Source organism: Melozone crissalis, unplaced genomic scaffold (genome assembly GCF_028551555.1).
Source record: "Melozone crissalis strain CALT ecotype California unplaced genomic scaffold, PUWL_Pcris_2 ptg000017l_1, whole genome shotgun sequence".
NCBI classification, from domain to species: domain Eukaryota; kingdom Metazoa; phylum Chordata; class Aves; order Passeriformes; family Passerellidae; genus Melozone; species Melozone crissalis.
Genome location: NW_026535795.1, coordinates 15092304 through 15118736, shown reverse-complemented (window position 1 = coordinate 15118736; position 26433 = coordinate 15092304). Strand labels below are relative to the sequence as shown.

At 56.2% G+C, this 26433-nt stretch overlaps 1 protein-coding gene across 6 annotated transcripts in view; it reads left to right on the top strand.

Annotated features, from left to right (window-relative positions):
• CHD6 (chromodomain helicase DNA binding protein 6) overlaps positions 1-26433 on the top strand; it is a 101295-nt gene that overhangs the window by 51677 nt on the left and 23185 nt on the right. For 4 of the 6 annotated variants that reach the window (XM_054274839.1, XM_054274841.1, XM_054274840.1 and 1 more), the window contains 20 exons: positions 3856-4349; positions 8202-8340; positions 8861-9010; positions 11715-11780; positions 12211-12269; positions 13063-13180; positions 14305-14391; positions 14611-14760; positions 15038-15159; positions 15786-16029; positions 16448-16624; positions 18217-18360; positions 19089-19344; positions 19801-20011; positions 20507-20702; positions 21193-21357; positions 21752-21931; positions 22853-22963; positions 24233-24435; positions 24836-25035. In XM_054274839.1, coding sequence (XP_054130814.1) covers positions 3889-4349; positions 8202-8340; positions 8861-9010; positions 11715-11780; positions 12211-12269; positions 13063-13180; positions 14305-14391; positions 14611-14760; positions 15038-15159; positions 15786-16029; positions 16448-16624; positions 18217-18360; positions 19089-19344; positions 19801-20011; positions 20507-20702; positions 21193-21357; positions 21752-21931; positions 22853-22963; positions 24233-24435; positions 24836-25035 — 3439 coding nt within the window. In that variant the 5' untranslated portion in view covers positions 3856-3888. The remainder of the gene's footprint in view (positions 1-3855; positions 4350-8201; positions 8341-8860; positions 9011-11714; positions 11781-12210; positions 12270-13062; positions 13181-14304; positions 14392-14610; positions 14761-15037; positions 15160-15785; positions 16030-16447; positions 16625-18216; positions 18361-19088; positions 19345-19800; positions 20012-20506; positions 20703-21192; positions 21358-21751; positions 21932-22852; positions 22964-24232; positions 24436-24835; positions 25036-26433) is intronic. The other 2 variants (XM_054274842.1, XM_054274838.1) reach the window with 1 other exon arrangement.

Below are 26433 nucleotides of genomic sequence, written 5' to 3'. Positions count from 1 at the left end.
CAGGATAAACTGAACCTCATCGAGGGGTAGTAGAAAAATCCCATTCCCTGGCTCGTGGCTGTGCTCCAGGCTCTCACTGCAGACTGTACTTGGCAGCAGTCCTACATGCATGGCCAGAGCTTGCTGTGGGCTTCAGGAGCATAGCATGAAGCATTCTCCCCTCAAAATAGACCAGCTTTGGGAGTATGGTTTCTGGGCTGGCTGCACTTGGTGGAAGCAGCCTGGTCCCCCTGCCTCTCTGTCCATGTGCTCCCTGTGTGAGCCCTGGCTGTGTGCTGGGTCCCACAGGCTGGCATTTGATGGCCTGTTCATGGCAGAGCCTGCACCAGAGGCTTCTGGTTGCTCCAGATGGAGGCAGTCACTGCTGGCTGGGACCAGCACTGCTCCTGGGACACGGCAGGCTGGGACACCTGATGCCCACAGAGATCCCAGCCAAGGTGCTGACACTGAGTGTTAGGGAAACAGACCTCCAGCTTTTCAGGGAGATCGTCAGTGGGATTGCCTAGGAGGCTGCCCTCTGGGACAAGGGAGTGGAACAGAGCTGGCAGATCTTTAAGGACGCCTAGATTGGGTATCAGTCCCAGTATTGATCCAGACCGGGGCAGGAACAGATCGAGAGCAGCCCTGATGAGAAGGGTTTGGGGGTGCTGGTGGATGAGAGGCTGCACACGCCTGGCCCTGTGTGTTGGCACCCAGAAACCAACCGTGTCCTGGCTGCATCAAAAGAAGTGTGGGCAGCAGGTCAAGGGAGGGGATTCTGCCCCTCCAGTCCCCTCAGCTGAGGCCCCACCTGCAGTGCTGCATCCAGCTCTGGAGTCCTCAGTGCCAGACAGACACGAACCTGGTGGAGCCAGTCCAGAGGAGGCCACCAGGTTAATCAGGGGGATGGAGCAGCTCTCTTAGGAGGAAAGGCTGAGAGAATTGGGTTTGTTCAGCCTGGAAAACAGGAGGCTTAGGGGTGACATAATTGCAGCCTTCCAGTTCCTAAGGGGGTTTAGGAGTGGAGTAATACCAAAAAGAGTAATATCAAAATTGTCTGGGTAGAAACTTTGTAACACAGTTTTGAGTATTAGAAGCAGACATTCTTTATTGCAGCATGGTGGTCACTCAGGGGGAATCCTTCCTCCATTCCAGTGGGATGAGTGTTGGGTGAACAGGGATTTTATCATGCACACTGATTACATATTCCCACAAATACAGATACATATTACATATATCCCCACTTCCTTGGCTTTATTTTACATAGTTGCACATCTTACCAGAAGTCCTTACATGGTTCTTTGGGGTCCATTTGGACAACTTCATTTGGGATCCAAATGGACAATTTCTGGTGTCCATTTTAGGTGGCTGTTCCTCAACCCTATTTTTGAGTGAGTGCAATATTGTTGTTTTGCCTACTTCTGCTCTGTCAGCCTCGTAGAGCTGAGCTGGCATCCTGCTTGCACTTCTGTTTGCCTAAGTTACATTCTTTATCTATTTCTACAAGGCTGTGCTGTTGTGTTCTACTTTCTTTGACAAAAGTAAATGTTGTTCTGTTCTACTGCTCTTATCAAGTGAGTAAAATGCTGTTCTGTTCTACTGTCCTTATCAGGGGTACTGCCTAAAGGGGACTTACAAGAGAGATGGAGGGGGACTTTTTACAAGAGCATATGGTGACAGGACAAAGAGGAATTGATTCAAACTGAAAGAGAGTAGGTTTAGATTAGATATTAGGAGGAAATACACATATATAGATATATATGTATATAATATTAGATATTAGGAGAAAATTCTTTGCTGTGAGGGTGGTGAGGCACTGGAAGAGGTTGCTCAGACAAGCTGAATTACCCCATCCCCGAGGGTGTTAAAGTCAAGGCTGGATGGGGTTCTGAGCAACCTGGTCTAGTGAAAGTTTTCCCTGTACACGGCAGGGTGTTGGAAGTAGATAATCTGTAAGGTCACTTCCAACCCAGGCCATTTTGTGATTCTAAATTGTTACAGCTGGTCCCCATCTTGTGAGAGCTGAGGAATGCAAAGGCTGGGGCTGATCCTGTTGGGCAACCAGTGGTCTCAGAAGCAGCATCAATAGTGCTGATTTTCTCCTGGTCCTGAAGAGGTTCCCTTTGATTCCTGAAGTGCCCTGTGATGGCTGCTCCATGTGGTGGGATGGCTGCTCTCCCTTCCCAGGCTGCTGGGGCAGACAGCAGCAGCAGCCAGAGCTGGAGGTGGCTGCATGTGGGGAGGGATGCTGGTGCAGCCTGCTTGACCAACGCCAGCCAAGCCTGCAGCCCCACTTGTGGGGGGCTCCAGGGGCATCAGGGACCTTTCCACTTGCAGTCTGTTTCATTTAATGCTGCCATCTAATCCAAATCAGAAGTTTGAGTGTTACAGAGCACCCTGTGCCTACACAGCCCTGGATGGGCTCTAGCCCTCAGCCTGTGAGTTGTAAAGATTTGCATTGTCTCCCACAGCTCTGGGGTGTCTTGAGGAACTGGATGGTGCTGAGGTTCTGCAGAGCCAGGGCATTGCTGCCAGAGGCACTGGCACCTCCATCTCAGCACCAGGGAAGGGGCTTGTGAAGGAAGCAGTGCCCCTGGCCTGGGGCAGCTGTGCGTGTGAGGTGGCAGGGCAAACAGTGCCCCTGTCCCCACAGGCAGAGGAGATGCTGCCTGCACTTCTGGGCCACTCACCAGCTGCCCCACAGGCCCCCTATGAGGAGCTGGCACCTCCAGGCTGTGGGAAGGGCCCATGTGTGGACTCATGGCACAGCCACCAGCCCCCATTTGCAGGATCAGCTTTGCAGCGCCGGCCGTGCCGCTGGGCCTGGTCTGGTGCTGCCCTACCAGCCCAGCAGTGACCACTGCTTCCCTCTGGGCATGGCTGAGCTGTGTGGTAGGAGGAGCTGGGGCACTGGGGATGGAACCTGACCGGCAGAGCAGCTGAAATGGAGCCTGACATGTTCCTCTCCCCATCTGTGCAGCACACCACTGCACTTCTGCCTGCTCCTTTGTGCATCCCTTGCTCTCTCTTGCTCTGGCAGCTGCTGCCAGGGATGTTTCCAGTTCCCATTCACACTTGTCACCCACAGCTCCCTTCCTTGGGCTGTCCCCTGCCTGCTCTGCCAGCCTGGGCTGCTCTTCTGGAGCGAAGGCTGCTGCACACTGAGCCTGGGTGCTCACAACAGGCACTCCTACTGCTGCTTGAGGAGAGTGGGGCCCTCGAGTGCTGCTGTGGCCGAGCATGCCCAGGAGGCTGCTCAATTCCTTTCAGTGTTCAGTGCTGGAAAGTGCCCAGGAAATTAAGGAAATGCTGAAGGAGGAAGAGCAGCTCTTCTCTCCTGGCCTGGAGGGAGCCCTGGCACACAGCAGCTCCTGTGAACAGTGCTGGTCTAACCCTTCTCTTCTGCCTCAAGTTCTGCCCCAGATGGACCTGGGAACCCTATTTTTGTTTGTGTAGGCTGCTAGGCATCCCTAATTCCCTCTCCTTGCCCTACTGCGACAATCTCTGGCTCGGGGCAGCAGGCAGGAAGTGCTGTGGATGCACAGGTTGCTCTTGCCTTAGCCAAGTGAAGTCTGGAGTGTTTCATCAAAGGCAGAACCAATGTTTGATGCACACACCGGGGCCAGCCACCTCTGCTGGGACCTGCATTGGCTGAGGGGAGCCAAAAGGCCTCTGTCTGTCAGCCTCTGTTGGGCAGAGACGGGGGGTCCACCTGTTGAGCTGTGTCTGCTCATGGTGGCTGTTAGCCATGGTCCCTGAATGCTGAGGGATGCTGCACTGGGTGCCTGGAGCCTCGTGGGGCTGCAGTTCCCCCGGGGCACTGCTGGTTGTGGCTGTGCCATTTGCTTCACCTGGCGCTTTGCGTTCTCTCCGCAGCCGCCGAGCTTCAAAGCGCTGAGCCTCTCCCCAATGTCGTCTGCCTGGGAGTGCAGGACGCAGGACGGCTTTGCCAGCAGTGAGGAGCAGGACGAGGTGCCACACCAGGTGACAGGGACAGCCACGAACACAGGTGGCCAGTGCCAGTGCCCGAAGGAGGAGCCCAATGGGGCTGCCCAGAAGCGGACGAGCAACCAGAACGGGATGCAGGACAGCGGAGGCACGGGGGTGAAGAAGAAACGGAAGAAAAAGGACCTGGGAGAGCAGGAAGGGGGAGATAAAGCAGCTGTGGAGGTGAAACCAAAGAGGAGGAGAGAGCCTAAAGAACCAAAAGAGCCTAAAAAGGTGAAGGAGTCTAAGAAGCCGAAGGAGCCCAAGCAGAGGGAGGTGGCTAAGAAACCCCGGAAACCTCGGGAACCCAAAGCCCCGAAGGAGCCTAAAGACAAGAAGAGTGGCTCTGAGCCAGCCCCCAGATCAAGATCCAAGAAGAGCAGGTGGGTGGTGGTGTGGCCCTTTCCCTGTGCCTGCTGTGCACAGGGCTGTGGGCTTGCATGAGCTGCGTCTGGGAGAGAGCAGCACTGGGTGTGCAGGAACTTGGTCTGAAGGCTGGATGTGCTGTTTGGGGTGCCAGGATGAGCTCTCTGGCCATGCAGAGATGGGACAGGCAGGTGCTGTTTGGGGGATATGGCCCCGTGAGACTCGAGATCCATAAGAGGACCAGAGAGTCTTGGTCTCTCCTTGGTCTGGCCTTTGTGCCGAGCATCTTGGGGAAAAAGGGACTTTAGGGAGATGTCCCACCAGGACAGTGAGGTGCTGTGTGGCAGAGGGCCTGTCATATATGATTTGGGGCCTGGGCAGAGGATATGTGAGTGAGAAAAACCTGGCCTTGGACTGTGTGCAAATGAGGGACTCTGCACACCCAGGGCCAGCAGCCTGCCTCCCCTTGGCTTGGGTTTGGGAGGATGGTGGAGCAGATGCCATCCCCTCTCCCTCTCCCTCTCCCTCTCCCGGAAGACTTGTCCCTTCTGGCAGCTGTGGAGCTCTGCTGACAGTCAGAGCCAGCAGTGCAGGGAGGCCTGAGGACTCCCTTGTCCTGCACAGGCCAGCGCCACTGCCTCTGGTAATTCCTCAGCCTTTTAATTAACAGGCTGGTTGGCCAGAAGCTCTGGTTTCTCTTTAATGGAGAGTGTGTGCAGGGAGCAGAGCAAGTCTCAAGAGCACTGATTTAGTTTGGTCTTCCAGAGCCCTCCTCCTTCAGAGCTCACTGAGCCAGATCCTGGAGAGGCTGTGGAGCTGCCATTGGGTGGCCCTTGGTGCCATTGGAATGGGCTGGTTGTGGACAAGAGGAGGTGTGGGTTGCTCAGCAGGATGAGAGCTGGGTGCCATGATCCCAGCAGATCCCTGAGCCAGTGCTGCCACTTGTGTTCTTCCTTGAGCCCAGGGCTCTGCAGATGTTCCTCATGATTTGGTGAGCCAGAGCAGAGGGGATGGGCGGATCAAGTGGTCACTGCTGGGAGGTGAGGAAAGGGCTCCAGGCCCCAGGGGAGGGCTCCTGCAGGCCCCAGGGAAGGGCTCCTGCAGGCCCAGGGAAGGGCTCCTGCAGGCCCCAGGGGAGGGCTCCTGCAGGCCCCAGGGAAGGGCTCCTGCAAGCCCAGGGAAGGGCTCCTGCAGGCCCAGGGAAGGGCTCCTGCAGGCCCCAGGGAAGGGCTCCTGCAAGCCCAGGGAAGGGCTCCTGCAAGCCCAGGGAAGGGCTCCTGCAGGCCCCAGGGAAGGGCTCCTGCAGGCCCAGGGAAGGGCTCCTGCAGGCCCAGGGAAGGGCTCCTGCAGGCCCCAGGGAAGGGCTCCTGCAGGCCCCAGGGAAGGGCTCCAGGCCCCAGGGAAGGCTGCAGCAGAGGGATAGGGGTGGAGAGGGAAGGAGTTGGGCTGCAGGCAGGGAAGGGAAGGATGAAGCCCATGTGCATGCAGCAGTGCACCCCAAGAAGGGTCCTGGGATGAGGGATGCAGCTTTCTGATTTTCCTAATGACACTTCTGCTCCGCCAGTAAGGAGCTGCCATGCAGGAAGTTCACAGGGATCTGCCCCTGCAGCAGGACCTGTGGGACCACACCAAAGCAGGGGAACCCAGGGGAAGAGCAGGCCCTGGAGGTTTGTGAAGGCATTCATGGCTCTTGTGGGTCCTTTGGCTGCCAGCAGTGCCTTGCAGGGTGCTGACCATTACAGACAGGGCAGCCCTGACAGTGCAGCCTGTTGTGAGGAGCTGCTGGACACATCACCCTGCCAGAGATGGGGCTTGTGGCAGGGTAACCCCAGGTGCAGATTTGGAAGCCCTGGCTCTCCTGCTTGGGCACAGCAGGTTCTGGGCACACAGGGAGCTGAAGGGCAGCCAGCTTGCTGTGCTGGGTACCAGCAGAGCCCCAGAGGAGAGGCCACTTAATGCAAACCACACAATGTAATATAACTGTAACACATCATGCAACCAGAAGAAACTGTGTGTGGGAGTCTGGGAGTTCCACAAAGCTCTGTGCATTCCTTATGCTCTATCCCAGTATAGCCTGAGCCTGTGGTGCTTCCTCCCAGTCATCTGTGCCTTCCAGGAGGACCTACTTCCAGCTCTTCTCCTTGGGAAGTCCAGCCCATGGGATTTGGGAGTGCAGTTCTCTTTACAACTTCCCTGCCTCTGCAGCCCCTCTTTGAGCCGTTTTTCAGACTTGCTTTGGGCTCTGGGTCAGCCACCAGCAACCCCCTGCGAGGGATGGCCATGGGTGTCAGGGGGAAGCTCTGCAGGGAGCAGGGCTGGGTATCCCCCTGTGCCCCCTGGCCTTGTGGAGCTGGGGAGGTGCCTGGGGGGCCCTGGCAGCTCAGGAAGGGGAGAGGTGAGCAGCAGGCTTTGCTTAGTTTGTACTCTGTGCAGATGGAATGATTGCTGTGAGTCCTCTTAAGTGGCAGATAATGGTGGCATAATTTCTTCTAAATTATTTCTAATCATAGTCAATGACTGACTCATGAATGAAGCAGTTGTTAATTGTGACTTACAAATCAATATCTTGGGAGTTATTGCTTGGTGGAAGCATTGCTCACAGAGCATTTTCAGGGCCTCTAATTTAGGCATATATGCATGGCCAGGGCATTTTTGGCCTGAACAACAGATTTTTACCTTTATTTTTCACTAGTCACTGGCAAGCAGAGATTTTTCTTATCAAATGGGATTAAAATCTTGACATTGCTTTGAAACGAATGGTTCCTCTGCCACTGTGCAGATCTGGGATGTGGAGGGGATGAGTGGTGGGGCTGGAAGAGAGGAAGGAGCCATTGCTCAGCCCTGGGACGTGCACCAGCTCTTTGGAGCCATTCCTTCAACAGTGTTTCTGGCAGAGGGATGGGATGGACAGGCATGCTGGGAGCAGCTGGTTTTTTGCTGTGGTGCTCCCTGGTGCTGTTTCCTTGTGCAGGTGCCCTCACCCTGAGGACATGCCGTGGCTCTGGGCTTGTCTTTCCGTGTTTTTCAGGGAGGTGGTGGGATTCCTGGGCACAGAGCCCAAATCCCCTCTGTGACCTGAGCATGGAGAGCAGTTGCCTGGTGGGACAGAGCTTCCCAGCGGGCCCTTGAAGTGGGCAGTGACTGCTGTGATGGGCCATTGCATCTGTGGGCATTGGGTCTGCATCCTCCTGTGTCTGTGGCCATCACAGGGCTTACCCCCTCCAGCTGGAGGCTCTCACCAGTCTGCTCAGCTCAGTGCTGTGACCCAGGAACACAAACTGTGAGCTGGAGCAGCTTGGGCTTGGTGTAAAGATTTACTGGGGTCTGGCAGAGCTCTGTGGCACAGGCAGGAGTTGGCCGACAGTGTGGCCAGTGCTCCTAAGACTGGGCTTGAAGGTTTTGTTCCAGGGTGCCAGGACATGGGTTGCCTCTGAAGATGCTGAACTTTATTTCTGACTTTGGTCAGCACAGGATGTGTTTGGGAGCACTGTGATCAGAGCAGGCACCTTGCTGCCTTGACATACTGAGTTTGGTGCTGGAGAGATCCTCTTTGTGCCTGTGCTAGACCCTGAGAGCTGAACCCCAGCTCCTACAGCCCCTGTGGGGTTGTTCCCTTGGCTGGTGAGAGCAGACAGCCTCCACACCAGGCAGGACAGGTGGACCCTTTCATCCCAGTGTTCTGGAGCTGGATGGAGAAACACTTGGTGTGCTTAATGAGCATCAATGACTGGGGATCCCCAGTGCTGGGGGAGGTCCCAGGAGCCTGGAGCTGCCTCTGGGTGATCCTGTGGCAGCAGTGCTCTGTGTGGAGCCTGCTGCCTCTCCTGGGATCCCCAGGACTTGATCTAACTGTCAGTCTGCCTCGGCAGCAAAGACACCCCTGTGGAGAAGAAGAAGAAAGGGAAGAGGAAAAATGAGATACCAGTGAACAGTTTGGATTTGGATCAGGATCTCCTGAGCCCATCTGTACAGAGCCCAGAGGAGTCTGTGGAGTCAGCTGACAGCCAGGTATGTCCAAAGCCCTCAGCTGGCTGCTGGTGGGTGAGATCCTGGCTGCCCCTCAGTGGGACCACAACAAGGGCCTCTGGGCACAGGAATCAGAGAGCATGCTCAGCACTGCGGTCAGCTTGTCAGCCTGACATCAGCTGTTGGCCCAGGGCTGCATGCACACTGCTGCCCTGGGCCCTGCGTGTGTCAGCCTTGAGTGTCCCTCTGCAGGGACCCCAGCTCTGGGCAGGTCCCTTTCCTGGCACAGCACAGGGGGACACGCTGGTCCTGCAGCCTGGGGGCTGCATGCCCTGCATCTCTGCAGGGCTCCTCTGCCTCACGTCCTGGGGGTGGTGGGGCTCTGTGGGTCAGGGTGGGGATCTCAGCGCTGCAAGGAGTGCCTGTTCTTCTACCACCCTATCCTGCTGGGGCCTGGAAGGAATTCTGGCAGCCCTGGGGCTTTCTCGCTGCCCCTCAAGCAGGGAGGAGGTGCTTGGTCTGTCCGTGCCTCCCAGCACTGCCCTTTCTCCTCCGTGCACAGAAGCGGCGCTCGGGACGGCAGGTGAAGAGGAGGAAGTACAACGAGGACCTGGATTTCAAGGTGGTGGATGATGATGGCGAGACCATTGCCGTGCTGGGAGCCGGGAGAACCTCGGCGCTCTCCGCCTCTACCCTGGCGTGGCAGGCAGAGGTAGGGCTGGGCTGGGCTGGGGGTGTGGGACTGGGGGTCTGCCTCATGCTCAGGATTCCAAAATGGCACTGCTGAGGCTTGAGCAAGTGCTGGGTGCCAGCTTGAGGATGGGGTGGGAGAGCGACTGTCTGGGAGGGTTCAGGCTGGCTTTTCAGGAGCTGTGAGATGGACAAGAGGCATGGTGGTCCAGGTGTCCCCCTCCTGCTTGGAGACTAAGGCCTCTGGAATGTGTGATGCAGCTGGGCATGTTCTACCCGCTGCCCCTGCCCAGCTTTGGCTTTGGTCTCTGTAGCTCCTGTCCATGACGGCTCTATTATTTTGTTCCTGCCCGCTGAGGGCTTTGTAGGTGCCATGTCATCATTTTCTGCCCTCATTGCTGCTCTCCATCAGTGCCTCAGAGTGTAGTGATGCCAGCCTGACCCTTGCCAGCTGAGCTGATCTGCTGGGCAGCGTGGGAGGGACCACCCAGTGCCACTGTGGTTTGGGCCTTGCTGTCCTTCTGCCTCTGCACACTGGTTCAGTGCTGGCTGCTCCTTCCTGCCTTGTCTGTGACTGTGTCTTGGATCCTGCAGCTCTTTCCATCTTTCTGGTCACTGACAAAGCTGTCAGATATTAATAATGGTCACTGGTTGTTCTCATGGTGTTTCTGTTACCCTCTCTAGTCCCCTCTTCCCAAGGTTTTGGTGGGTATTAGCTCTGTTGATAAGCCCTGACCTACAGATCCACACACCCACAGGACATGCTCCAGTGCTGCTTCAGCTCTGCCTGAAGCTGTGTCCCAGCTGTCCCAGCTGGGCTCCTGGCAGCCATCTCTCCAAGTGAGATTTTCAAAGCAGCAGGTGTGAGCTGCCTTTGACATGTGTCCATGCTCCCACCCTGTTCTCCTCTCAGTCCTAAACTTCCACCTCAGTTTTTCCTGCTCCAGATGGGTCATTAAAGCTGATGTCCAAGGCAGCCAGGCTGGATGGTTGCTCTGAGGCCTGGCCAGCCTGCCCAGCTGAGCCTGCCTGTGCCTGCTCCAGGATCAGAGCTGACAGCAGGGCAGGATGTGAGTGCTGCAACCTCAGGGCTGCTTTTTCCATGGCCTGGTCCTGCAGCTTTCCCCCTGCACCTTGGCCACAGTCCTGGACAGCTCTTTGGGCAGTGCAGGGCTCCTCCAGCAGCCTTCAGCCAGCCAGCAGTGAGCCACAGACCAGTGGGAGCCTGAGTAAGGGCTGTGGATCAGCGTGGGAGCTCCCATGGCACTGCTGGATGGCCATGTCCACACAAACCCTCTGTGGCAGAGTCAAGCAGAGCCCAGCAGTGCCAGGGCAGGTGCCTGGGCACAGGGGAACAGGCACTGCACAGTGACTGTGGCAGGAGCACTTCTGCATGCTCCCTTCAGCTGTCTTAACCCAGTTTGGGCAGAGTTCCCCAGACAGGGCAGAAATCCTGCTCTGGGCCTTGAGATGGCAGCCAAAGAGCCCAGGCAGAGCTGCTGTTCCCTGCTCATTGCACTGTGGTGCTGGGTTCAACATCCTGCCCTGCACTCAAGGACAGTGCCAAGGCAGCAGTCACCTCTGGGCTGGGGATGCAAGGGTTGCTGTGGCCCTGGGCATGGTCTTGGCTTTCCCAGACACTTTCAGATTAGTGGTGTGGGGTGCCCTGTCTGTCCTTCCCTAGCCTGCCCCATGCCATTCTTTGAGAGACTTTCTAGTCTGCCAAGTGACACCTCAGGGCTGCTTTGCCTTGATCTATACTCTACCTCTGTCAGAAGGGAATGAACAGAGTCCTTCTGCTTTCTGCTCTGCACTTTGCTCCTCCTTCTGCTGTACTGTCTTCTAGCCGAAGCAGAACTGATATTTCTAATGCTCAAGCAGGCTCCATGTTTTTGGTGTCTCTCATCTCCCCTGCATCTTCTTCTGTGGGTACAAGCCTGGCTCTCTTGTCCCTTGGCATTTGGTGGGGCTGATCCTGGCACCGCTGCAGCCAGGAGAGCCTCCACGTCCCCAGAGCTGGCAGCAGGACAGCATCAGGGCCACCTGCAGCGAGCCTGTGCTCAGTGAGAGGAGCTGTGCTGGAGCCCCTGGGTGCCAGCAGAGGGGATCTGTGGGTAGAAGCCTGCAAAGAGAAGGAGGCAGCACCTCAAGCCTGCCAGGAGGAGCTGCATGGAGAGTGGTGGGGTGAGGTGCTGTTGCCCATGTCCTGTGGCCATGGGCAGATGACAGCGTGTGGGTGACATGTGGCAGGGCCTGACAGACACGCTGCCTGCTCTCCTGGGGCCCTGGGGCCATACAGCACTGTGGGGCTGTATAACTGCCAAGGCATGACCAGAATGTGGCATGGAGAGTGCCTTGGAGCAGGAATGTGCATAATTTTGGCATAATTCCTTCCTTGAGTCCATGGGCAAATGCCCAAGCTCCCTCCTCTTTTCTGGGAGGCTTTCCACGCTATCTGGCTGCCCTGGTGTAGCTAGAAGGACCCACACAGCAAACCTGACACTGCTGTGGCCTGGAGAGGACAGGCAGAGGGTGAGTGTAGCTGGGCTGGCAGCACCTACACCCTCACACCCAGCAGGGGCTCCCCAAGCACAGCTCTCCCAGCTCCCAGTGCCAGCTCTGCCTGCCTGGGGACTGGGAGAGGAGCAAGCAGCCGTTCAGTGCAGGCAGAGTGCCAGGGGTGTGTGATGAGCCAGAAAAACAGAGCTCTCCTTTCCTGTCCCCAGGAGCCTCCCGAGGATGATGCCAATATCATTGAGAAGATCCTTGCCTCCAGGATGGTGCAGAAGGAGGTGAGTGGCAAAGGTGTCAGTGGGGCTAAAGTCCCTGAGCAGAGGAATGGAGGGGGACCTGGCTGCCCTGTGCAGCAGGGACACGAGGCAGCAGCAGTTGGTGCTCTTGCTTCTGTGGTGGGGTGCTGGGGTATGCCCAGACTGGCACCTTCCTGAGCTGTGGGTCAGTGTGGTGCCTCTCCTGTCCTGGGCACCAGAAAGCCTCTGAAGAGGAGTCAGGCCTGGGCTGACGCCCAGGAAGTGTTGGGAGTTCCCCGTGCCCAAGGGCGGTCTCACGTCGTGTTCCCCAGGGAACAATGAGTGCCTGCCTGTCCTCACCACCCTGGGGCTCAGTCCCTGGAGCCTGTGGCCAGGCAGGGGGTGGCTGAGAATGCCCCCCAGCTTCTGCACAACCTCTGACTGTCACTGACTCTCCTTCCCTTGGTTTCAGGCTCATCCTGGAGGCCTGCCATTTGAGACAGAGGAGTTCTACGTCAAGTACAGGAACTTGTACGTGCAGTGTTGTACTTGTGGTGCTTTTTTCTGTGGGCCCTATGCATGCAGGAGCAGGGACTGTGCGCTCCCACCTCTGTCCCATCCCTAGCTGCAGCCCCAGCATCCCTTTTTCCTATGCCTGTTGATGCCTTGAGAGGCTACCTAGAACAAAGGCTGGACAATGTTAAAGAAATAAAGTAGGGATTTATTAAAAAGGCCTTCTTGGGCAGCACAAGAGCCTGGCTGAGGCTACACCCAAGATGGATGATGGGTCATGAGTTTCACACTTTTATAAATTTTGGTCTATTTATATATTTTGGTTAATTTTCCAATTACAGCTTCAGGTTATGAAGTCACATCCTCCCAGATTGCTCTCCTCAGTTTGCTGTTGACACCTTTTTTGCCTGAAGCTGCAATGGGGTCGTTGGTTCTCAGGGTAGAAAAGGATTGTTTTGTCTAACTAAACTGTGAAGAGAACTTGCTAACACTTTCTATGAAGTTCAGAGTTATATACTAATGCAGTACAGAATCTGCAATAAAAAAAAAGAAAATACTGGAAAATGTTAAAGCTAAAACTTAAGGCATCACTGACCTGAGCCAGCTGTGGTGGGAAGCAGGGAAGCTGCTGCAGCTTCAGTGCTTGGTCCTGGCTGGTCCTGGGGCATGGCTTTCCCCAGTTTGGGTTGGCATAGGCATAGACATGGACTGGGCATTCTCTGGATCGCTGGGAGATCCATGCTGCAGGGTGTGGAGGATGCTTTGGGACCAAAGGCCTCTTGGTCACATGTTGATTTTTTTCCCCTTGCAGCTCTTACCTCCACTGTAAATGGGCAACTCTGGAGGAGCTGGAGAAGGACCCCAGGATCTCACAGAAGATAAAGCGCTTCCGGAACAAGCAGGCTCAGATGAAACATATTTTTACAGAGGTGAGAGCAGAGCACAGTGAGCAGTGGTGCCTGACTCTGAGCCCAGTGCCATGGCTGAGCAGGCCAGGAGCTGCCCCTGGCACCCCCCTGACACCTTGCAGCCCAGAGCAGTCTGTCTCCAGGGCTGGAGCTGAGGGTCCATGACTGTGCCCTGGACACCTCCAGTGTCACTGGTGGCATTATGAGCAGGGTGTCCCTTGCAGGGCAAGGCCAGCTCTGGAAGAGTTGCTTGCTGGGAGAGAGGGCAGCATATAGGGCTGGAGGTGCTTCTGTGGTGGAGCAGAGATGCTGTGGGAGAGAGGGATCTATAAATATCTGGGCTTAGGGCAGCTTCTGCCTGCTCTGCTCTATAAGCAGATTAATCTTGCTTAGCATGAAAGGTGTTCTCTAATTTATCTTGTTGCTCCAGAGATAGTTGTTGGATCTCCTCGAACTGCCCCTTACAAGTATAAATCAGGCCAGTAGGCTATGAAAATTTCTTCTTTGTAGCTGGAAAGCTGGGGGTGTGTGTCAAATTTCTCACTCACGAGTCTGTTTGGGGTCTTTCTCAGGATGCAAAAAAAAAAAACATGTGTTGGAACACTCTGTACCACCAACAGTTCAGCAAGGAGCACATGCTCTTTCCCTGTAACTAACTGGGGCTTGGGGAGTTGTGAGTGTAGAAGCCTGATTTTTCTCTTTCCCAAGCCCTAGGCTGTGTCTCTCCAAGGACTATGCCAGGTGGGGCAAGAGGGAAGCAGAGACAGAGACCAAGGTGTCACCCCTTGCAGCCATGGGGTTCATTGGGTGCTGTGCACAGCTCTGGATGCTGCACATCAGCTGAAGCAGACAGCTTAGGACTTGTACCTTTGGGCCAGATAGGCTGGAGAGGACATTGCTGCCTCCCAGCGAGGGCAGCACGGAGCATGTGACTGCTCTAAAGAAAGAGCTTTGCCTTCTGCCAGGTTCCTGCATCCTCCCTGCCCAGAGACAGATGTCTGTACCTGTGTCCAGGGCACTTGGTGTGTTGCACACAGCTAGCAGCATCCTGGGGACAGATGCCCTGCAGCTGTTTACTTGTGCCCATCTGTTTAACCCTGGAATCACCTTGAACTTATCTCCTGTTTTACTGTTTGCCATCACAGCCTGATGAGGATTTGTTCAACCCTGACTACGTGGAGGTAGATCGAATTCTGGAGGTGGCTCACACAAAGGATCCTGACACTGGGGAGGTGAGAGGCTGCATCTCTTGCTGGCCCCATGGAGGGAAGGAGGGAGACATGGCAGGAGGCCCGGCCCCATGGTGTACATTGTGGGTCATCTCTGAGCAGCCTGAGCCTTCCCAGCCTGGCCTTGCACAGGTTTCCCTGTCTCCAAGGGCCCTTGGCCCAGGGTGGGCGGAGGGATGCTGGCTCTCCCTGTCTGTGAGCCTGTTTCTCTCTGTGCTGCAGGAGGTGACTCACTACTTGGTGAAGTGGTGCTCACTGCCCTATGAGGAGAGCACCTGGGAGCTAGAGGAGGATGTTGACCCAGGGAAGATTAAAGAGTTTGAAGCCCTCCAAATCCCTCCAGAAATCAAGCACATGGTAACGTACCCTGAGGTAACGTACCCGGCTGGCAGCTCTGCCCTGGGCGCAGGGACTGCCTGTGTCCTGCCACAGTCCAGCAGTGCTGGCCTTGTCCCTGGTGCTGCAGTTCAAGCCCTGGATCCTCCCCTCTGGAGGTCGGAGGGTGGGTTCCAGAGGCCAAGCCCTTGCTATGACAGCTGTCAGTGACTGTTTTGAGGTGTTGTCCCTGATGTGCAGCCCCAGCAGTGGGATTTGGCCTCACTGGGCATTAGCACCTCCCATGGACCTTGCTCCTGCTGTCCCCTCCTAGGAGCGCCCCGCGTCCGAGTCCTGGCAGAAGCTGGAGAAGTCCCGGGAGTACAAGAACAGCAACCAGCTGCGGGAGTATCAGCTGGAGGGGATGAACTGGCTGCTCTTTAACTGGTACAACAGGTGAGGAGAGGCAGGAGCCCAGTGCTGCCATGAGCAGTCCTACTGGCAGCAGGCCCTGTGTGTGCTGTCATGGGAGCAGTGAAGCTGGGGAGCAGAGTGGACAAACGGGCCTGACAGAGCAGCCACTGAGTCCTTCAAGTGCTGGAGCTGGCTGGCAGCTGCCAGAAACAGTGTGTTTGCTTTAGCTTTGCAACTGAATTTTTAGGAATGGTTCTCCCTGGTATATATGCTGATGAGTCTTAGAGATAGTAGGGCTTAGCTGTGATTCTGAGATACACCTGGCTTTTTGGTACTGGCCAGGCTATTGGTGACTGATTGTGTGGCAGGCAGGTGGGAATGTGCATGTTCTTGGCTGCAGCAGGCCATCAGATGCACCTTTCCCTGGCTCATGTGTACCTGAAAAACAGCATCTTTCATGCTGGTTTTGAATCCATGGTGTTATAAGAAGTTGGCTGACTTACCCAGATGTGTTTGGGCCGCTGTACCAAAGTCCCCCCATGCTCCATGCTGCAGGATCAGAGAAGGGTGGGCAGAGGTGGTGTGCCTGACATCCCATCAAAGAGTTGGTGACAGAGTGGTTTCTGCCCCCAAGAGCCACCCTGACCTGACCCTGTCCGTCTCTGCAGGAAGAACTGCATCCTGGCTGATGAGATGGGGTTGGGGAAGACAATCCAGTCAATCACTTTCCTCTCAGAGATATTCCTGATGGGCATCCATGGCCCCTTCCTCATCATCGCACCTCTCTCCACCATCACGAACTGGGAGCGGGAGTTCCGCACGTGGACAGAGATGAACGCCATCGTGTACCACGGCAGCCAGATCAGCCGGCAGATGATCCAGCAGTACGAGATGGTGTACAGGGACACACAGGTACTGACCAAGGCACACAGCCCTCCTGGCACGTGTCCCCCAGCCCTGCCTTCCTTTACTTGGGAAGCACTGAGCTGCCTGTGGAGCTTGTTCATTTGGAGAAGGAGAGATGATCTTTGCAGCCCCATTTGCTGGCATGGGCTCACGTTGCACTGTGTGTGAGTGAACAGGCATAACTCATGCAGGACAGGGAGGGTGCAACTTCTTGTCCAGGCCTATGTGCCTGCCCTGGGGCAGTGTCTGGTTTAGAGATGCACAGCCTGTGGCCATCAAGGAGGCTTGCAGAAACCTGCCCAATGCTTGAGAGAGATTATTCTGGAGAAATTCCAGCTCAGAGTCAGATACTGACTCACGCTGATACTGTCAGACAGTGTGCTGCCACCCTGCAGGACTCAAATTCTGGTTTCTGTTTCCCTAGGGTAACCCTCTCCCTGGGATCTTCAAGTTCCAGGTGGTTATCACCACCTTTGAGATGATCCTTGCTGATTGCCCGGAGCTGAAGAAGATCCAGTGGCGCTGTGTGGTCATTGACGAGGCACATCGCCTGAAGAACAGGAACTGCAAACTCCTGGAGGGGCTGAAGCTCATGGCCCTGGTGAGCATGTCCTGCCCAGGTTCATGTGGGAGCAGGGTGGGCTGGAGATGGCCATGCTGAGCAGTCAGATGCCACTGTCAGCAGCTTAGGCCTTGTGCCAGGCTGGAGGAAAACCATCCAGAGGGCCCCTTGATGGATGGGGCACTGGTGCCCTGCAGCCCTCACAAACTTCTTTTTGCTAGAGTGGAATATTACCTTCCCCTGTGCCTTCCCACGTGGGGATGCTCCCTGCCAGAGCCCTGCCCATCCTTGCAGCCCAGTGTAAGCTGCTGCAGCACATGGGGGCAGTTGCTGGCCAGCCCTGCACAATACCCCCGGCCTTGCTGTGTCTTGTGCCCTACACTGGGCAGGGCTGTGGTGTTTGACATCATTTCTTACTGCTGTGCAAACATGTTCCTCCATGCCAGGGGTGGGTTAACAAAGGGAACAGTGAGCTGCTCTGAGAAATTATTTGGATGTCCAGCTCTTTTCCAGCCCTGGGAAAAGCAGTGTTGCTGTTAGCTGGACCAAGGGCCAGCAGGCCTTTTGGATCTTCCAGTTGTATCCAGCTTCCGTCATACTCACTTGTAGCTGGGCCAGGCCTCTGAGAATAATTTGTCTTGTGACTCCCACAAATTCCAAAAGACCCTGCTGTTTCCCCTGACTTGGTGTCTTTTGTAGGGCCCTGCTGTGTTGTGAGCTTGGGTCAAAGCAGGGTTGCTTCTGGTCTCCCTTCTATGCCATCACCTCCCTTTGTACAAGTCCTCTGGGAGTCTCCCACCTTACAATTACCCTTCTTTCCTAGCAGGCCACTCCCGAGGACATTTCCTGCACTAGACTGGGCAGGAGGATTAGCCTGAGTAGTGAGTCTGAGGCTCTGACAGTGCTGGGACAGAGGAACTGGTGCACCCAGGACCAGCACCTGGTGGTGCCTAAAGCCCAAGGCCATGTTGTCAGTCATGGGAGGGAGAGCAATCTCCTTGAGGGATCATCTGATCCTCACACTCCCAGGTCTTGGGGGTTGTTTGGACCTCATCTCCTTTTACTGCACATGTACCTACATGGTGAACCTCTAAGAAAAGCTCCCCTTTGTTCCAAGTGCGCAGTCATACCTGTCCCTGCTAATTTTGGAGCACCCTGCTGAGACTGTCCCTAGCAGCAGGCCACTGCTGCCCCTCGGTGTCCCATGGCTCTGTGTGGTGTTCCCTCTTGCTCTGTCTGAGCCCTCAAGACAAACATCCTGCCCCCAGCTGCACAGGAGCTTGGGCTCTGTCAGCGTCCCTGTCCAGCACCAGCACAGGCCTACCCAACACTCTTGTGCCAGGGCAGGGCTGAAGGCTGGGAGCAGTGTGAGATGTTGAGTCTGGTTGTTGTTGCACAGAGCTGGACTGGAACGTGTGCATGCAGTGTCCTGGGAGCCCCAGGACAGTGTTGTGTGGCAGTGGCTCGGTCAGGGCTGTCACCACGGCCAGGGAAGCCTCTCAGTGTGTTTGTGGTCCCAGGCCATCCAGAGTGCTTCTTAGGCTGCAAGACAAGAAGCATTGTGCTCTTGGGACATCTTCAACCCCCAGTAATGGGGTTGAGCCCTCAACCTGTTTTCTCTGTGTTCCCAGGAGCACAAGGTGCTGCTGACAGGGACCCCCCTGCAGAACTCGGTAGAGGAGCTCTTCAGCCTCCTAAATTTTCTGGAGCCACAGCAGTTCCCCTCAGAGACAGCCTTCCTGGAAGAGTTTGGAGACCTGAAGACAGAGGAGCAGGTACCTGGAGGAATGATAGCAGTGACTTAGCACAGGCCACTGGGACACCTGGTGACCAAACCAGACATGCTTTCAGACATGTGCTTCATGGAAGTGGGTAGGGCTCCTCATACCAGGAGAAGTAAAGTTAGGACAGAGCCCCAGTGCTGTTCTGGGGAGAGGAGTGGTCTGCTCCCAACTGACTCCCTGCTGCCCTTGCATGCCTGGGTAGAACAGCTTACCTGCCTCTCCCACCTGGTCTGTCCCTGAGGCCAACAGGAGTGCAAGGGGAATGGGGAGGTCAGTAAGTCCATGTGTCAATCACCCTTGTCAGGTTCTCTTCCTCCAAAGCTCTCCTTGAGTGTGGGTCATGGGAAGCTGCTTAGTTGCCTGGGCTGTCCCACTGCCCTTTGAATGTGGAAATTGCACAAAGATTGTCATTCTGTGGGAGCAGGCACAGGCATATGAAGCCACTGCCATCTCAGCTACCGTCCAAAGTCTCAGCTCTCCTCCTGCATCAGACTCTAAGGCTGCTGGCAGCCCAGGCATGTGGAGCTCGTAGCCTGGGACTGGTCATGCCTGCCCCAAAGACCCCAGGCCCTGAAGCTGTCCTGGCTGGCTGCTGAGCAGCTGCTCTCGTCACCTGCAGTGGGTTTGCAGCACGGGGAGGCTCCGGGCTAGCAGGCCCCTCTGCTGGCCCATGTGCTTCCGTGCAGGGAGGGCAGTGAGTGTCTGTGCTTCCTCTGCAGGTGAAGAAGCTGCAGTCCATCCTCAAGCCCATGATGCTGCGACGGCTGAAGGATGATGTAGAGAAGAATCTGGCACCCAAGCAGGAGACCATCATTGAGGTGGAGCTGACCAATATCCAGAAGAAATACTACCGGGCCATCCTGGAGAAGAATTTCTCCTTCCTCTCCAAGGGTGCCAACCAGCACAACATGCCCAACCTCATCAATACCATGATGGAGCTGCGCAAGTGCTGCAATCACCCGTACCTCATCAATGGTGAGGGCTGTGCACGGGAGTTGTGGGGGGGGGACACACAGGTGTCACTGCAGCATTTACTGTTCACTCCCAACAGAGCTTGCCTAGCTGGGGAGCCAGCTCAGGCCTTGTGCCATCTGCCTATGATGTGGCAGTGCTCTGTCCTGTTGCCTTCCCAGGCAGCCCAGCTCCCTCCAGGGGCTGCTTGCTGATGGGCACCTTAGGGTCTCCTGAGGCTCACTGTGTTTGGGGGTGTTCCAACACAGGACCAGTGTCCCTGCCTGACTTATTCTGCCAAGAGCTGATGTGAGCCCTACAGAAGTTTAGTCCCAGGAGTGGAGGGTCTGCAGGAGGTCTCTGGCCAGCCTCCCTAGCTCTGACTGCATGGATTCTGTTGCTCATGCAATCCTTTGCTGCTGCCCTGGGCAGCTGCACTGCCAGGCTTGCCAAGAGCTCACATCCCTTTTCACCTGGCAGGGGCAGAGGAGAAGATCCTGGAAGACTTCCGCAAAACACACTGCCCAGAGGCACCAGACTTCCAGCTGCAGGCGATGATCCAGGCAGCTGGGAAGCTGGTGCTCATTGATAAGCTGCTTCCCAAGCTGATTGCTGGTGGGCACAAGGTGCTCATCTTCTCGCAGATGGTGCGCTGCCTTGACATCCTGGAGGATTATCTCATCCAGAGACGGTTAGTACAGGCTCCAGCATTCACCACGGGCCCTCCACAGTACCTCCATGCACCGCACATGGAGTGGCAACAGCACAGGGTGGGGATTTGGCCATTCCATGCCCACATACTGATGGATCTGTTTTACCATGTACTGCTGGGGGGTGTGGAGACCCCAGAGCTAAGCACTTCAGACCATTCATTCTGTGTAGTTTAGGGCTAGTCCTCAGAGTGACCAGGTAAAAGTAGATCCTTCCCTTGGTCCTGGTTCCCATGAGCCCCATACCCCGTGCATGGGGTTGTGATGATTTTATCATAAGAGGCGCAACTTTTGGGAACAGCCACAGTGCCCACAGGCTGATGGGGCCTGCGCCTCCACCTGGGTGCAGGTCCTGCCGGTAAGTCCTGGCTGGTGTGCCCACACAGCCTGGGGGAAGGAGCAGAAGGGGATTTGAAGGCCACAGACTCCTGGGGCCCTGCTGTGATTCTGCTCTAAGCTCTCCCTCTCTTGGGCAGGTACACCTATGAGCGCATCGACGGGCGGGTGCGCGGCAACCTGCGCCAGGCTGCCATCGACCGCTTCTGCAAGCCCGACTCGGATCGCTTTGTGTTCCTGCTGTGCACGCGGGCAGGCGGGCTGGGCATCAACCTGACCGCTGCTGACACCTGCATCATCTTCGACTCCGACTGGAACCCCCAGAATGACCTGCAGGTAATGGGCAGGGCAGGGCTGTCACTTGTGCCAGGCAGGGACAGCAGGGCAGCAGCACCAGCTGTACTGGGCACAAGGTACCGTGTCCGGACGGCTGGCAGGAATGTGGGCAGGGGGAGCAGGACACGGGGGAGATCACAGTGTGGCTCTGAAAACACAGATGTGCCACAGAGCAGGCAACACTGTGCCCATACCTGTTTTTGGAGTGGGTACAGTGTTGTGTGCCCCATCTGTAGAGAGCCAGGGCTCCAGCCTTAACCCTGTGTCCTTGCCTGAGGGTGCTGGGATCTCTCATTCCTGCTCCAGCTGTGCAGGCTGTGCTAGAGCCCTGCCATGTCAGCCACAGGCAGGGAATGAGCGTGCTGTGGTGGATGGGAGGTGACTGTGGGTTAGGTGGGTGGGTGTAGGTGCTGATGCAGGGTACCACAAGGCACATGGTCCTCGTCCAGCTGGGCTCCCTGCGCTGACACCGTGCCCTCTGCCCTGACAGGCTCAGGCTCGCTGCCATCGCATCGGGCAGAGCAAGGCTGTGAAGGTCTATCGCCTCATCACCAGGAACTCCTACGAGCGCGAGATGTTCGACAAGGCCAGCCTGAAGCTGGGCCTGGACAAAGCTGTGCTGCAGGACATCAACCGCAAGGGCAGCACCAATGGGGTAGGTTGGCTGCTGGAGCGGGGCCAGGTGGGAGCCTCTGCAGGAGATCTCTCCTCCTCCCCCTGCAAGTCGCTGCCAGGTCAGAGCAGGGACTCAGCAGCCTTTGGGGAGGGAGAGCCCAGTCCCACACACTCACACTGCCGCTCTTTGGCCTGCCAGACTGTTCCTGCACTGCCATGGGGATAAGGGACATGCGATGCTGTGTCCGGAGTGGGTGGGCTGAATTTCCTAACAGTCTCTCAGGAAGAGTTTTGAAGTGACCTCTTTGCTTTAACAGCAGCTAGTCTGGGTTGGCTTAGGGCCCTTTGTTCTGAAGCAGAGGGAGGAGCCTTCTCCTGTTGTGCAGTGGTCATGGTTGCTGGCCGGGTTGGTGATGCCCCTGTGCTTTGGGCAGGTTCAGCAGCTCTCCAAGATGGAGGTGGAGGACCTGCTGCGGAAGGGAGCCTACGGCGCACTCATGGATGAGGAGGATGAGGGGTCCAAATTCTGTGAGGAAGACATTGATCAGATCCTCCAGCGCAGGACACAGACCATCACGATCCAGTCTGAAGGAAAGGGCTCCACATTTGCAAAGGTGTGCTGTGCTCCAGTGGGAGGGAAGGGGAATTTCCCTCGGGGATGGAGGAAGGGGAACATGCAGGGCAGTAGTGGTCAGCCAGCCTCCTACCTGTGTGTGGAGACCTGTCCAGACTCCTACCTGTATGTGGAGATTGTCCAGCCTCCTACCTGTGTGTGGAGACCTGTCCAGCCTCCTACTTGTGTATGGACACCTGTCCAGCCTCCTATCTGTGTATGGAGACTGTCCAGCCTCCTACCTGTGTGTGGAGACCTGTCCTACCTCCTACCTGTGTGTGGAGACTGTCCAGCCTCCTACCTGTGTGTGGAGACCTGTCCTACCTCCTACCTGTGTGTGGAGACTGTCCAGCCTCCTACCTGTGTGTGGAGACATGTCCATGTGGAGGCCAAGCCCTGCTGTCTCAGTGTGCCAGTGAGACCTTGGCTGTGCTGGGGCTGGTGTGGTCTCCTGTCTCTCTGATGGTCAGCAGAGCACTGGGGAGGGGCCACCAGCCTGGCAGGTGATAGAAGGCTGCCTAGGATGTTCAGCTATGAGGGCTGGATGGTGGCAGGACCCAGCTGCTGGGCTGCATGATGCCCAAGGCCGGGTGCTGCTGTGCCCTGGAAGCTGCGTGCTGTGGGGCCTGACAAAACCCCCAGACAGAGCTCTGTGCTATGCTCTGCCTGGTGCCTGCTGGGACCACCAAGGGCCCTCCTCCTCTTGCACAACCCAGCCTCCATTTACAGTGGGTCAGGCATGACTGCAGAACAGAGGAGTTCAGCTCCCTCAGGCAAAGAACCCTCTGGTAGCAGCTTAGGGTGTAACATCCCATAGCAGCAAGGCTGTGCACTCAGACTGGCATTGGGGGATCTCTGTATGGAAGAAAGCACATCTGGATGGTGGGTTGCACCTGCTTCATTCCTCTTCTTTCTCTCCTAGGCCAGCTTTGTAGCATCAGGAAACAGAACTGACATTTCCTTAGATGACCCCAACTTCTGGCAGAAGTGGGCCAAGATAGCAGAGCTCGATACAGATGCCAAGAATGAGAAGGTAGGATGCAGTTTGTGGCCCGTGTGCCCTACAATTGGTCTGGCACCATGTGGCCTGGTGTCCAAGTGTCCAGGGAGCTGCATGCTTCCTCCGGGCTCTCCAAGAGGTTTGTGTGGGGCATCAAGAATTAGTGCAAGGGAAGACTGACCCACAAATGCTGGCTAAAGCCCTGATTTATTTAGCCACATGTTGGTCTGTGTCTCCCTGATCTTTCACGGTACTCAGTCTGTTCTCCTAGCTACTCCCAACAACCTCACCCTCTGCTTGAGAGCATTTTCCAAATGCTCCTTCAGCTCTGGTAGCCTTGGGCCTATGCCCATTCCCTGGGGAGCCTGTTCAATGCCCAGCCACCCTCTGGGGAAAGGACCTTTTCCTGGTGCAGCTCCAGTCATTCCCATGGGTCCTGTCCCTGGTCACAGAGAGCAGAGATGGGAGCTGCCCCTCTGCTCTCTCTCCTGAGGGCAGACTGGTGCCTCTGCCTGTCAGGAGGCAGGAGGGGACAGAGGGGATCCCAGTGCTCTGCTGGCCCTGCTGAGGTGATGGGCTTGGCTGCAGCTCAGGTCTCTCTTCCCAGCTCCTCCAGGCACAGGGTGCTGCCACTGGCTCCGGTGCGACCCCGAGGCTGCCATAGTTCCAACTAAGGCAGCAGGGCTGTAAGAGATGGTTTTAGACAGCAGCAGGAGGGAGGTCCTGCAGCTCTGCAGAGCTCACTGCTCAAGCTGTAGCAATGGGAGAGAGAGAGTGTGTGTGTGTCCTATGTGCCTGAAATCCAGGCAGATTTACATTACATTAATTCATTCAGCAGGGTGGGGTAAGGAGAAGGGGCAGGTACATGCTATTTAATTTCATATTGCTCCCTGCTGCACCTTCTTGAAAGCTGCTTCTCCTGTTCCAGCCCACCTGTCCCCCTGACACAGAGACTGCACTGCCTTCAGCACAGTGCTTGGCACAGGCCCTGCAGAGAGGGCCAGGAGTGACTCAGAGCTGAGTCAGCTGCTGGCAGTCAGACGTTTGGACACAGAGTGGGGCTGATTTTAGCCTGTCATCAGCCAGGCTGAATTTTGTGCTGGTCAGGAGTTGTCACTTGTGCAGGCAGAACTGCACACAGGTAGCTTGAAGCAGGTATCCTAGTGGGAAGGTGGTGGTCAGCTGCAGGACTGGCAAGCCAAGAGCCAGAGGCTGAGCAGAGCCCAGGTGACAGGGGCCAGAGGAGCACATAAAAGAGTTTCTGCCTGTACCTGAGAGTGCTGTCTGCTCTGTCCATCACAGGAGAGCCTGGTCATCGACAGACCCCGAGTGCGGAAGCAAACCAAGCACTACAACTCCTTCGAAGAGGACGAGCTGATGGAGTTCTCTGAGCTGGACAGTGACTCGGACGAGCGACCCACGCGCTCGCGGCGCTTCAACGAGAAGACGCGGCGCTACCTGCGGGCCGAGTGCTTCCGTGTGGAGAAGAACCTGCTGATATTTGGGTGAGTCTCACCCCTGTGAGAGCACAGCACAGCCTCCAGCTGCCCCAGTGCCCATGTGCACCCACTGGCTGCACCAGCCACTTCCTGTCTGTCCTGCTTGCTGTGTTGCCTCCTTCCAGCAGTGACCCCGCTGGTGGGACCTGGGCTCTGAGTGAACGTTTGGGATGGAAGAAGAGTTAGCAGGACAAAGCTGGCAATTGGCACTTCCAGAGTCTGCTCCTGCCTCTTCCCTGTTCAGTGCTGCAAACCTCTCTCCCTCTCTGCTCCTGTAATGTGTGGGCAAAACATCTTCATCTAGGGGATCTGGCAGGGCTGTGACCCCACAGGAGCTCCTTGAGAGAGGTGCCAGCAAGGTCTCTAATTGCACAGGAGTGTTCACTCTGTGTTCCTGCTGTTTCAGCTGGGGACGCTGGAAAGATATCCTGACCCATGGGCGGTTCAAGTGGCACCTGAATGAGAAGGACATGGAGATGATTTGTCGGGCCTTGCTGGTGTATTGCGTCAAACACTACAAGGGGGATGAGAAGATTAAGAGTTTTATCTGGGATCTCATCACGCCGACGAAGGATGGCCAGAATCAGGCTCTGCAGAATCACTCAGGTATTGCGTGTTCTCTCTGCCATTGCATCTGTACCCACTGCCCCGTGCCAGCCTGTGAGACTGAGGCTGCAGAATTCAAAGCAGAGCTGATGGAAACAGTCTGCAAGTGTTTGTGCTTCAGCACTGCAATTCTCTCTGCACAGAGAAAGAGGCTTCCATGGAGCTGACCTCCACGCTGACCCTCAGAGCCAGCAGCAGGGGCTGGCTGAGGGAGGGAGGCTGTTTTCTGTCTGTCAGTGCAGAGAGAGCCTTGTGGTGGGAACAGAGGTGCTGCCAAGTCTTCTCTGGCCTGTGAATACTGTTGTGGTTCCCCTGCACAGGGAGGTGCTGGGCGGTGAGCTCATGAGCACCAGTGACTGTATGAACATGTTGGGTGTGATAGGGATGAGGTGCTGATTCCACCCAGGGCATGGGCATGCCCCAGGCTGCGCCTCAGGCCCTCAGAGGGCACAGCATGGACATGGTGCAGAACCCTGCCTCTGCCTCTGGGCAGCATGGGCAGCTGCCCCAGGGAAAGCTGGGCGTGCAGCTGAGCTCCATCTCACAGCAAGGCTGTGGGTTTGATCCCCATATAGGCCATTCACTTAAGAGCTGGACTCAATGATCTTTATGGGTCCCTTTCAACTCCAAATATTCTGTGATTTTGCGATTTCCCTTTTTTCCTCCCCTTTTGTTTCCCCTTGTCATGGTGTTTGTCCCTGATCTACTGGTCTGCAGTGCCTGCCCTGATGGGTGGAGGTGCAGTGTTGGTTTGTCCTGAGAATTATGCAATGCATAAGTGCTCCCCAGGTGATGTTGTCTTCTCTCACTCTGTGTAGCAGGACCCTTGTCCTAGGCCTGCCTGTGCTCTCTCTACTCAGAGGCAGTATGTCTGAAGTTCACGTGTCACATGTCAGATCTGTAATTGCATCTGTTGGCTCCACGTGTCTGTATTCTGTCATGTAGAAGTTCCCAGTGTACCCTCAGCTTCAGACAGGTCACCCAGAGACTTGTCAGCCCTGCTCCCCCTCTGGCTCTAGCTCTGCCTCAGTGATGGACACTGCAGATTGGCCTCCCTACCTGCAGCACAGTGCCTGCTCTCTGTAGGCTTCCCTGGGGCTGGGGCAGCCATAGAGCCCACCCTGTGAACGAGGCAGCCACAGGGCTCTTCATCTGTGAGCACAGAGTGGCTGCTGGATCTCTGCACCTGGGCTTGTGGCCTGGGACATGTGGTCACTGCCTGCTGTGCCAGAGGGCTCTGGCTGACCTTGCAGCACATTGCCTGCATCCTGTGGCTCTCAGGACAGGTGAGTGGGGCTGGGGAAGGCCACAGTGTCCCTCAGGGAGTCAGAGCCCAGCAGCCATGTGCTGCTTGTTCTGTACTTGTGATCTGTGGCACAAGGTGAGTAGTGAGGGGGC